At 37.8% G+C, this 13365-nt stretch overlaps 1 protein-coding gene across 1 annotated transcript in view; it reads right to left on the bottom strand.

Annotated features, from left to right (window-relative positions):
- Positions 1-13046, bottom strand: part of LOC113234908 — an 18443-nt gene extending 5397 nt beyond the window's left edge. Inside the window, exon 1 of the mRNA XM_026470430.1 lies at positions 12910-13046. Coding sequence (XP_026326215.1) covers positions 12910-13046 — 137 coding nt within the window. The remainder of the gene's footprint in view (positions 1-12909) is intronic.
- Between the last annotated feature and the right edge of the window lie 319 nt (positions 13047-13365).

The following is a 13365-nucleotide window of genomic DNA, read 5'->3' as shown; positions in this document are numbered from 1 at the left end:
CACACACACACACACACACACACACACGATTCAAGAACTCGAAACAAGAAACATACGCGATTTACAAAAACAAACAAAAAGTTTATGTTTGGAATATGTTATAAATAATTTCGTTCACTTCGTCTACCTTGTCTAATACGAGGCGGTTAATACTATGAAAATGAAATATCGAACTTCCATATTTATGGTCAAATTATTAATCTGTTCGTTCTCTCAAAAAAGTACCGATTTACTAACATCAACCCATGTACTCGTATATGTCTCAATACTGAACACCATCAATTTACAACCGCTACCAATCCATTAGAAAAACATGTTCTCCGAATATTATATTTGAAAACCTTCAGTTTTATTTTTTATTAAAACAAATATAATATTATTTTTAGTAGCAGTAGAGCTCCTTGTGAAAGAGAACGGCCACCTTAACTATTTCTGCCGCCAAGCAGTAATGTCAACATTACTATGTTCCGGTTTTGAAAGGTAAGGATGTTGGTGAAATTAGAGGCACATGGGACTTTCCAACTTATGTCTCAGATTGACAGGCGCAGTGGCAGTGCTCTTCAGATCTTTGCGATTTAAAGCTCTGAGTGGCACTGCAACTGTTATGAACAGCCGTATAACTTACCATCAGGCGCACGACTATTCGTCCCGTCTGTTTTTTTTTTAAATTTAAAGCTGAGTGTTATGGGTGAGTTTCATTGCTCTGGTACTCGTTGTACAAAAAATTGCCTAGTCAGTTTTCTATCTTAATCTTAGCTAATATTATTATAACATGTATAGATATCGTTTTCTAATTATTACAGAAACGGTTTGCTAAGCTATCTACGAATTGCAATAACAAGTCTCGATCATAGAATGTGGTTGCAGAGGTTGGCAGGAGGTGGCGCTGATGTCGTTTGAATCTGTTCAGTTTAATCAATCATCTGACGTGATCGTACAACTTAATGATCGTTGGTCGGGCTGCCATATGAAAATACGGAGTGAATTGATGGTCACTGCTTTATAAAGGAGCGTGTTTTGACAAGATGGGCTATTTGTGTGAGTTACTTAAAAAGTGAACAACCGAGCGCGACCGCTACCTGTGAATTTGCCGTGTAACATTTAAAATCCGTTTTAACCTAATCCATCTATGTACTTTCGAATGAATTACTGTGAAAAGTGTATAAACGAATGAATTGCAATTAACTGAATTTTTATTTTACCGCCGACTGAACGAATTGATAACGAAAAGTGAATAGGCCAATTATCAATCCACGTGAGTTGCTTATTTAATTCCTGACTAAATCAGCGACCACAGTGTCTTTCTCAATGTTTCCCTTACGGTTATATTCTGACACATATAAATTCGGCACATACTGAGCTTACGCACTTGCCTAGTTTATGGGAGGCAGAGTCTCTTAAATTTGTTACGCCTTTTTTATAGTCTATTTTGTTTTATATCCATACGTATCGATATAATGCTGCTTGCATTGTACTTTTTATTAGGGTAAAGTTATAAAATATTGAAATAAATATATTATTGTTATTTTAGCGAAATTAATGGTGTTTGGTAAAAAATTAGATTTATTGCATTCTTCTTAAAGTATTTAAATTAAGATATTATTGTATTAGCGAATTTAATGGTACTTGGTAACAAAGCAATTCTAATAAATATTTTTATAAATAAATATTCACATTGTCTGGCAGACTCTGGGCAACAATTCGGCAACAAAAAGGCACTCAGCCTTACGCCGATTGGTAAATTATTTCACTACGATGCAAACAACAGTGTAGTTATGGACAGACGTGTCGCTTACCACTAGGCGCACTTCTTCGTCCTGTCACTTGGTATCATAAAAAAGAATACACATAATATCGTCGACTAAATTCGCAAACTTCATAATCTAAATTACTGTGAAATTTTCAGTAGGGACAAAAACAGAATTACTAGAAATAACAAAATAACAATCTATGATTATACCTTTATTTTGTAACTAAAAAACGGTCTAAAAATTATATTTTTTGCTTTACTTGACCGATATTGCGCTTCAAGAGGAAAAAAGAATTTCGTCCAAAAACGGAGTTAAGAAGTTTTCAAATTTAGCCTACGAGATGAAAGTCATTTAATATAGAAAGTTCTGTTAATGATAGTAGCGGATATCAGAATAATAGCGACATCATCTCACTGCCGCCTTATTTGATAATTTTATCGCAACTGTGTAAGATGTAGGTACGTGTCCTATTATATATCATTATTCAACAAACTGTTTTTAAATTTAATCAACCTCAAAAAGCACTGAAAGTCACTACACTAGAAAGCGAAAAATAACAAAATACAGATTTTATCCAAACGACAATAATGATCGTAACACTTTTTATTTATTTTTGTCTTATGTCGTTTTGTACACAGTATTACCTATAATTTTAATAAAATATTATTATTGGTGTACTCTACATACTGATCTGTTAGAAGTTTTATTTTACCACTAAATAATATTGATAGGTACTTAAATATTCACAATATCTAATTAATAATATTTGAAGTCCTGTGCCAGCCAAGGAAAATGCTATACAGTAAGTTTATGAAATTGACACGCTGCAAAGCCAAATATTTTTATTGAAATAGGCATCATCAGTAGGGCTAGCACGTAAGTGCGGCGCTGCGGATGACACTGCACAGCACACCCTAGAGGTGTGTAGCCGATGGGATGAGCAGCGCCGCACTCTGACGGGGACTGTAGGGCAGGACCTCTCGCTGCCGAGCGTGGTTAGCGTGTATAGCGAGGAGTCCTGGGAGGCGGTGGCCTCCTTTTGTGCAGAGGTTATGTCGCAAAAGGAGGCCGCAGAGCGGGTGTGCGAGGACGCGGCGGACGTACGGGGAGAAGGCGAAGGCAGTTCGCTGCTCGCCTGATCCCCAAGTGAGGCCAGCGAGCTCTGGACAGGGACTCTGGAGCCTGCATTGCACGGCCTCACTCATCTGGGGGGCGAGTCGGAGGACAACCGACTCGCCCCTCCGTTGGCGCGGGAGCCCTGGCGTAAGCTAGGGCGGCCGGGCGGCGTCGTGGTGAATGTTCACTGATCCCACGGCGCCGACTCAACCGGCGACAGGGAAACCCGGGGGGGATTTTAGTGAGGTAGGCTCTCCAGTCTGGGAGACAGTCCCCACATAACCCCTGAGTCTCCCTGGGCTCAGGCGTATCCATAAAGATTTCCCCACGTAAAAAAAAAGGCTAGCACGTAAGGGCGCAACTTACGCGAGAGCGGTATAAAGCGCGAGATACTGCTATTCTGACATAGAAACCTCGCCCTTTATGTCACTCTCGCGCAAGACGCGCCGAATCTTGCTAGTTCTACGGGTGCGGGGTCTGCTAGTCCCGTTATAAAATTACGAGAAATTGAAAGATGAGGACGTTTGATTTGTAAGAGCTCAACACACACACTGTACATGCCTATGATATTCGAGGGCTTAACTCGATTTCCATGAAATTCTCTCGTCAGATTCTGACTTGATGACAATGGGATCACCTCAAGAATATACCCTTTCAAAAAAACAGAATTTTCAAAATCGGTCCACAATTGATGGAGAAATCGGTGGACATACATAAAACATACTTACAGCCAAACGTATAACGTCGTTATTTTTTGAAGTCAGTCAAAAAGGACAATTCTCATTAAATATTTTGGTAGAACTATTTTAACAACAATATACAGCTCGAGATAGAAGGTACTAAACCAAAAATAAGTAGGTAGACTTGAAAAAACTAAAACAAGAATTCAAAAGAATATAATTGCAGTAGCTTCAAGTAGGTAATTTGCTCACTTGAAAAAATTGCTTGTAAGGAAATTATCTATCTGAAATCATCACATCGATTCACCTCTACTATTAATTCGTAAGGCAGATTCCCCTGAGAAGAATGAGTAACAAACTCGAGGGGTTGTTATTTGTAAATAAATATTTGAACATACTTATCCCATTTTTCAAATATCACAGATCAACAAACTTGCAAGAGCTAAAAGCATCACTACTATGGACGTTTGTCCAAATATGCAGAAGTCTATTATATATATAAAGTTACAAGTTCTTACTCACTGATAGAAATAGAACGCATACTTCCCGATATGGTGGAAAAAAGATATTTATACCGTTGTACGTGGATAGGCTCCAAGGCAAAGAATCAAATATGAGAAGACCTGAATGTGGAAAATGTAAACGAGTGATCAACGGCCTGCAAAAACTATAATACATGGAGGGATTTGTGTGCATTTTTATGAGTCCCCTACCCTAGTCAATTTCCGAGGAAAGTAAAAAATGTTCGAAATTAAAAAAAATAATACAAATTTCAAAGCCTTCTATCGCGGAAACTATTAGAGATAGGTAGGACGTGCTCGAAGGAATGTCATAGAGGGTAACACTGGTCAACTGGGTTAAAAAAAATTCAAGAAGGCGATTTCTAAATGGCGGCCGAAGAAAAACTTGCTTCGATCCGGCTGAAAATTGGCATGCGAGGGTTTTTAGGAGTTCTTAATCATAATGTGTGGTTAAAAATGTCTTTTCGCCATTTTTAATATGGCTTTTTTCGTTAAAAAAAGATGCCGAAAGAGATTTGCTCTGATTCGATTGAAAATTGGCATGTGAAGGCCACTAGAAAAGCCAGATAATAATTTGTGCTCGAAATTTCTTTTTCGCTATTTTCAGATATGGCCGTCATAGAAGCGTTCGTTGGCGGCAGAAAAAAAATTGCTCAGATCCCTTTGAAAATTGGCACATGGGGGTCTCTAGGAGCACTTGATAATAATTTGTGATCAAAATTGGTTTTTCGCCATTTTTAAATATGGCCGCCATACAAACTCGTTTAGCGGCAGATAAAAATTTGCACTAATTCGATTGAAAATGGACATGTCGGGGTCTTTATGAGTGTTTAATAATAATTAGCGGTTAAAATTTATTGTTCACCATACAAACTTTTTTGGCGATAGATTCAAATTTCTTCTAATTCGACTGAAAATGACATGGCATCATAATTTGGGGTAAAAATTTTGTTTCCGCTGTTTTTCGATATAGCCGTAATTTATTTATGTAACTTGCTTTGCTCGGACTGAAAATTAGCACGAAAAGATTTCTAAGATTGTTTGATAATAATTAGTGGTCATAATATATTTTTGTGTTTTTTAAATATGGCCGCCATTCAAAAGCTATATAAATTTTATTTAAACAAAGTCCTAAGTGCCGAGGCCGCCGGCCGAGGTCCGCGGAGGGCGAAGCCCGAAGCGTCCTCACGCCTTCGTATGGAGGTAATTATATACGGAGACGTAATAGATTACGAGTACAAGATCACACAATTGTAAAAATGTAAGGCATACTTCCCGATGTAGTGGATGAGATACTTATTATAGCGTTGTTGTATCTCAACCATATCTGTTAGATTCCATTTTCTTGAAAGCTCTGCCAAAGAGATGTATTTAGGGTGAAAAAATACCAAACTGCCGAATTTCCTGTACTATGAATACCAAAACAACGATAATCCAGAATATTCAGACCAAAATACAACTTAGAAATGTACGTTTCTTAAATTGGCCCAAATCGGGAATCGACCTCCTCATCAAGCGCCCATAATACTAACTGCTGAGCCACCGAAGAGCATGAGCACACCCCGTAAATTGAACCGTTCCACGCGCCGCAGCCCGAGCCCGACCCCACCGTAGGTGGAGTACAGGGTTCGCAATATCTATACATCTAAATAATAACCTTTAGTGTAAAGTTTTTGTTACACTATAGTTTTGAGCCTCGTAAATGGCAAAATATAGAATCGTATATATACATTGAATCCCCTTGAATCGCCTCTTAATTTGTGACTTAGTGAAGACGACTGTCAAGAACAACCAGTCTATTTTTATGAATTGTATTAATATTATATTATTTTTCATAAAAAACTACTATTCTTCGTAACATAACATTTTTTACATCACATTTACATTTTCGTGACGCTATGGTAAGAATGTTATTTTTTAAACTTCTCTTTCTTCGGACAGTTAATCAGGAAAGGTACCCTATATATGTATATAAGATTTAGTTTTATATGGTACTGAAATTTAGTACAGGGAACGAAAATGGCGCACACGAACCACTTACTTTTTCTAAATTAAGAGCGACTCGCTCGTTACGCCTCGAAGACGAAACGAGCAGTCACCATAGATATTATCTCCATCGGTTAGTCGCCTTTATCTCTGCGGTTACGACTAACGTCAATGACATTATTACTACAGGCTTGAAAAGGGCTTTGTATATAAAACAATTAAAATTATGGTCTATTGTCTCACATAGAAAAGTTTATGTTAAAGCGAATCACCGGGAACAGTTTTGCTATTTTTTTATGATACCAAGTGATGGGACGAATAAATCGTGCACCTGGTGGTAAGCGACACGCCTGTTCATAGTAGTTGCAGTGCCACACAGAGTTTTAAATCGCAAAGATCTGTGGAGTAATGCCACTGCATCCTGAGACATAAGTTGACAATTCCCATGTGCCTGTTATTTCACCAACACCCTTATCCTTCAAAACTGGCACACAGTAATGCTCATTAATTGCTTGGTGGCAGAAATAGACAAGGTGGCAGTAATTCCCTGGACGAACTGTGTCACAAGTAGCTCTACAGCTACTGAATGAATGGATTAGGTATTTACTGTTAAGTAATGGTCTTAAATATATGATAAAAGTATAATTATGATATACAGTATAAAGTGTAAGTGTAAGTGTAATACAGTGTAAAGAAAAGTGCAAATTTGTTACACGATGGAATGTACTTTACCCGATCATATAAAATCCTGAAAACAGGATAAAATAAAGTGTAATATCTGCAGCTAATTTTAGGTTTTTCATGTTATTAATGAAAAGTAAGGGACAAAGAATGAATAACATATCTAACGCAACACCACGTCATGTCCCAATACTCCTCATTCATAAGGCATCGTTATGAACGTCACTGCACTCCACTGAACTTCACTGGCTACACATGCGAATACACCGGTACCACGCAAAATAAATACGCGACCTCCCGTCTAACACAAGAGCGCAAGCGAACTAACCGGATGTTAGCGGGCGCTTCAATGAGCAGAGGCCAAAAACCGGTAAAGGTTTGTTTGCTTGGCACTTGCTGCATGTTCGATTATCTCGCACAGAGTACGTATTACAAAATATTAGAAACAGTATTTTCCTTAGAGAAAAATATTTAAAAATATTGTAGTGTTTTTTTTTTAAATATTCGGCATGGGTATCAGTTACTCATTCGCCTCTTTAAATATTTATTTCGTTCAACCTGTCACCTTGTATGAAACCATCGTATGGAGATACTATTCTTTAAGTACATAAAACAAAGAACCTGAAATTTTGGTTATCAACCGAAGTCCTATAGTTATTAAGTTCACAATTATCCCAAAACTTGAAAATTGCCCAAAGGTTTAACAACACGTTGTGCCGCCCGTTGCCCCGTCAGTCGCCATTGGGCGCTTATCAATGTCGAATCTGTGTCAAATTTTCTCAGCCTGTGCTTATTTTATTCATATTAATTTTCAGTGCGCGGATTGCGAGGCGTGAGAGGCGGCCCTCACACCTCACCTCCTAAAATCTAGGCTCGCGTTCAAATACCTCGCCTAAAAGGTTCAATGGTTTAACTTTTCCCTCTGTAATAATTACGAAAGGGAATAAAAGGTACCATATTACGGCGCTATTGCGTCGACACAAAATCTAGAGAGACATTAAGAGTAAGTGCCTCCGTGGCCGTACGGTTACCATGCTGGTCTGTAACGCACAGGTCCCGGGTTCGAGTCCCGGGTCGGGAAAAATATTTATATGGCCTACATTTATTTCTCTCTTAAGTTTGCATGTAATCTGTGGTTATCTACATATGTACGCGTATATAGCACCCGCGATACAGGGTGTTCCTAGTGCGGGGCTATAAGTGAGTGCGTTATTATTATTCCTGTATCCAAGATCCAAGTTGAGCCTCTACCTGTACCTATCATAACGTAAGTAAATAACGTTTTTTTATTTTAATTTATATAGATAAAAGACTTTCTTTATCATGTGCTACGCAACGTCATGACAATATTCTTTTGTCTTCTCAAGCTGCACGCGTAAAGTTGCGGTCTCACAGACCGCACATGACTGCTTATGTTCGGCGCAAGGGTGCGACCACTGGAAGGTTAAGTTCATAGCATTACGTTTACTTCATCATAATTTCACTGCATATACCTTGAATATCATTACAATTAAAGGGATACCACTAATTACAGGTTTCTTACCACGATTCATTTTTTATTTCCCGATATTTCGAAACGGTTACACGCTTCATGGTCACGGGTTGACTGGCCAGCGGCAGATAAACAGTTTTAAGCACAGACATATCTGTGTACTCTCTTTCGCTGTTGACGATTACATTAATTTAAATTATTTCTGACGTTACCACTGTCACTCGCTTACGACTGTTCATTTTAATAGAAACGGTTGGGTAGGGATAAGTGGAAATGAAATTCCACTTATCCCAACCAGTGACGACATGGTAGGGAAGAGTGAAAAAAAAAATCACTTGTCTCCACCAGGGAGGAGAGCATGTAGGTATTAGTGGAATAGGCCTTAGTGAGTTACCGCGAAAATCTTAAAATCAGCAATATATCCCGTTTCAATTGTTCGCAGCACATTTTGTAATCGTAATATTGTCAAGCAAGATTAAAACTCTTGCGTACTGGAATACGTAATATATATGTAGAAAAACATCCATTGTTTGCTTTAGAAATGGCCTTCGTGTTTTTGTTTAAAATTCTTATTATCTTGAGAATAATCTCCAGCTCCAATATGGTAAAACCGTTTTCTTACACTTGTATATTATGGTTTACTATATAGCAAAGAAGCCATGCTGGTAAAAAAATTTCAATTATGAAAAGAAAGTAGTTTATTTTCTCCACAGAATGTCAAGGACACAAATGGAGGTGAAATAAGATGTCACATTTAATGAATTACGCAAGAGCTCTAAGTGAAACGCGCACTAAGCGAGGACGTGATGACGTTTGAACTATTAACATTTGGATAATATTGACGTTAAAATATTGGTGTTACGTAGAAACAAAAAACCAAATACGTATAATTACTTCATCACTATCACCATGATTATAGTTTGTGCCATCCACAACAATCCTGCACCAGTCGCACTCATTTACGGCCTGCGCCTTCTGCCGCTGCAGCAAAATCTCACAGTGTGACAACGACTTCAAGAACATTCACAGTAAGTAAATGTTCCAAACTGTTCCAAACAAAACACTATCAATAGCGATAGTGTTTTGTTTTAATGTTGAATTTTGCCAAAGAGTATTAGTACCGTAGTACCGTGGACAGACGTAATAGTCTATACCTATTAGAAATAAGCTAAGCAGGCAGATAATATTGAGTGTTTACCATATTTGGGGAATTAACGCAATTGCACAAATACTTTTCAGTTTGCTTTGACTCAGGCCGTACTATTTATAATTATTATATTACTAAAAATAAAAACAAGCTAAGTAAAAGAAAAAACTTACAGTCGAGTTGTTGAAATTATTGATTTTATGTACTTTTCCTTGCGGAAAAGCATAGATCTTGCAGCTAGACTATGCAGCCTAATCAAGTACATACACATCGCTGAGCCGAGACTTTTTTAATATTTTTTTAATTCATATAGTAACCTTAGTAACTGTTGTAATCATATTATACATATATACTCTGTTTTTGTTGAACATTGTTGCTTCTTAATCTATGATTTATGTTTTGCCTTGTTTTAACACGCGCCTTGCAAAACGAGATGAATAATGCGAAATTTTGCATACTATTTCGCGATTATCAAATTATTATAATGCACAAATTAATAAAAAACCACAACATTACTTACCGAATCAATGCGAACAATTTAAAATATTAAATTTACGTTCACACAATCAGTCAATAGCGAAATGAGATAGTAAATTAATTTTGAAAGAGGACCGCATCTGCGTTAGCTATCTTGAATATTTGACAACCAACTAAATGATGTGCAGCGTCTTCACCGCACATCAGTGAAACACTGCGTGTGTACGTATGGAACGCCGCATGTAGTACGCTAGTAAATAGATATCGTGTAAAAATATTTGTATACATAGGGCGCAATATAAGTTCCGGAACTGGCCGCTTACATAAACAATATTTAAAAAGCAATTACAACATTTGAAAATGGAACTCTTTGGCTGTAAAATGCAGTTTGTTTCATCTGACTGTCACTTGCTTTTACATTGTGGCGTCATTTTAAAAATCCGTTGTCTACATCACCATGGATTTAATTCGTGAAAATGTTCGTAGTGTGATTTTCTACGACTTTATGTGTAATTTAACAGCTCAGCGGAGGTTTGCTCGGCTTCAAACTGCTTTCGGTGATGAAGCACCATGCAAAACGACTATTTATAGTCCACTGCTGTGAACAACAAAAAAAATCGATGCTGTGCGCCGTATGATCAAAACAGATAGGCATGTGACATACCATGAGATTCCGGCATCTATAAGCATAGGCATGAGTCAAATACAGTCAATACTACACAAACATTTGGTTGTGAAGAAGCTGTGCTCTCGGTGGATCCCACACAATTTGACTGAGGCTCAAAAAACGGATCGCGTCACTAGGTGCAATGCCATGCTTACCAGATTCAACAAAGGGGTGTCAATTTGGTGTGTGAGTTAGTAACAGGTGACGAAAGATGGATTTATAGTTACGATCCCAAAACAAAGCAGCAATCGAGCGTATGGGTCTTTCGAGATGAGCCGAAACCAACCAAAGTGGCGCGCGTGTAAAGTGCCTCTAAGCGGATGATTGCTTCTTTTTTTAATAAAACTGGAACCTGGCGTGAATAGTGATTGGTACACGACTATTTGTTTGCCGGAAGTTATGGTCAAACTCCGTAAAAATAACTGTAAACGCCGTATCTTGCACCATGATAATGCCAGTTCTCACACGGCCAGACAGACAAATGAATTTTTGAATGTGAACAACGTTGACCTTATGAGCCATCCCGCATACTGTCCCAACCTGGCTCCTTGTTCCTTCTATTTATTTCCAAAAATTGAGAACCATTTACGCGGTCGCCGATTTTCATCACCTGAAGAGGCTGTCGAAGAGTATGAAAACTATGTTTCGGAGATTGTCACGGAGGAGCGGCATAAATGTTTTCAAAATTGGTGCATTTGTATGAAAATGTGCATTAACGTTAACGGAGAATATTTTGAGAAACAATAAATTCATTTCTTGCCATTTGTACAGTCAACTACCTAGCTGTAGCTAGCTGGCTATACATGAGTGGTCAGGGAAAGCTGTACTATCACTAACAACCCTAGTTGCCTACCTAACAGCCTAGCCCTAACCATACGCTACGGAATATGTACTTATATAAATAGTAGGGGAAGCCTGTCACCGTGCGACCTAAGGCAACAGACGGAAAGGGGGGAGGATAAGGGTGCTTTAAGAAAAGGTTTTCTCACTACCAGTCTCACAGACTCACAAGACTGATCAGATAAGCTAACGGCTAAAGGTGTCTTGGCCGCAGTGAGAGGATGCTGTAGTCAGGAGTGCTCCGTTGTCAATAAGACAGCGTTGATGTCTGAATTCAAAGAGAGTTTTATTTACAAAACTTAAGCTATTTATACAAAACGGTATTTAAGTGTGTGTGACTATAAACAATATTATTTTTAAATGTATACATAAAGTTAACTACTCTACTCAGCAGCCTAGTTCAGAACGGTCATTGCACTGCTGAGTAGTCTATTGTCATCACTTAGCAAATGTACGGTCAGGTTGTATGTTTACGTCACGTGCACGTGAACACCATTTATAGAATTTTTTTCTTATTCGTTCCGGAAACTTATAGTGAATCTCACGTAGTATTTGTTCGATTGGTTTTTTATCTCTTATTTATAAAGCACTACTAAACTACATTATAAATACATTACAATTTAGTCAAACACAAGAATCTAACATTGTTCTGTGGTTATAATAATTTTATTAAACACAAACAGAAACAAATTAAAGTAAGAATACACCCATAGGCAAATGTCTTACAATCTATTATGACGAAGACATATTTATGATAATATATATTTGTATAAAAACAAATGACAAATTTAAGTAACTTTTAGCTATCGTACGAAAACATAACTGAATGGCATATTAAGTACCAATTTAAAAATGCAACCACGGTTTCAATGTAACATAACGTTCATTGGTTAAATAGTTCATTTATTACAATACCTCGTAGATAATTTCTTTCACAATGCAAGCTTAGGGGAATCAAATTGTAATTTTCGCGAGTTTAAAATTTCCTTGCTCAAAAGTCACAACTCACCCGCTACGTGAAATACGGTAGGACCTTTTTGTTATATCCTGTAGGTATACAAAGCCATCAATTTTAAATTATAATATTGTTAGAAATCTAAACCAGAAATCCTAAAAGCGACTAGAAATTAACAATAATTTTAATAAAATAAAAATTTTAATAAAAAAAAAACAAAATCTAATGTTCGAAATTGAAAAGCACGGGACGTTATACAAATCAACGATAGGTAAATATGCGTCTAAAACACACCAGAAAAAAAAGCAAAAAAAAGCCGTTAGCTTGGTTTGCAACGCCTTATATAGTATTCGTCGCTGAATGTTGGCAGCACTTGCAGAGACATTCCTCACACGGCCTCTCCTGACGGGGCAGCGTCCTCGCAACCTACTGAGGAGATATGCTCGCGCGTAACTGCCCACATCATCATCACCAAAATCTGAAAGGGCACAAAACATTATAGGGGTATAAGCTACATGTCATCACGTAAATGTTAACAGTATGCGGTTGAATAGAATATTGATTTTGCGAAAGGTCTTACGCAAAGTTAAACTCACGCAACGCGGCTGCGGCAGCGCCAACAGCGCGCCCGCAGCGTCTGCGTCAGCGCTTGCGGCAGCTGCGTTAGCAGCGCCACAGTCGGCGTCAGCAGCGCCAGCTGAGGAAGCATCCGCAGCGGCAGCGCCAGTGTCATTAACATTAAATTTTGTATCAATTATTTTCTCTGACCTGCTAACATTATCTCTTAAATATTTTTAAGTTTATTTCTCTCGTGAGTTTGGGTGTAATTTGTGTTTGTCTATGTGTGTGTCCATGGCACCCGCGACACAGGGTTTCCCTAATGCGGGGCTATGTTGAGTGTGTGCGTTATTTATTTATTTATTTATAAAGAGTAAAGTGGAGCGATATATAAGAATCATAAGATAATAAAGAAAAAAAGATAACTACCGTGGGAGCGTTCTAAAAATGTTAACCGATTGTTTTCGAAAAGAGAAATATTATGTTTTCTAAAA

This window comes from Hyposmocoma kahamanoa, unplaced genomic scaffold (assembly GCF_003589595.1).
Source record: "Hyposmocoma kahamanoa isolate Upper Pololo Valley unplaced genomic scaffold, ASM358959v1 86, whole genome shotgun sequence".
NCBI lineage: Eukaryota > Metazoa > Arthropoda > Insecta > Lepidoptera > Cosmopterigidae > Hyposmocoma > Hyposmocoma kahamanoa.
The sequence above is the reverse complement of the archived record's forward strand: the minus strand, read 5'-3'. Positions and strand labels throughout refer to the sequence as shown.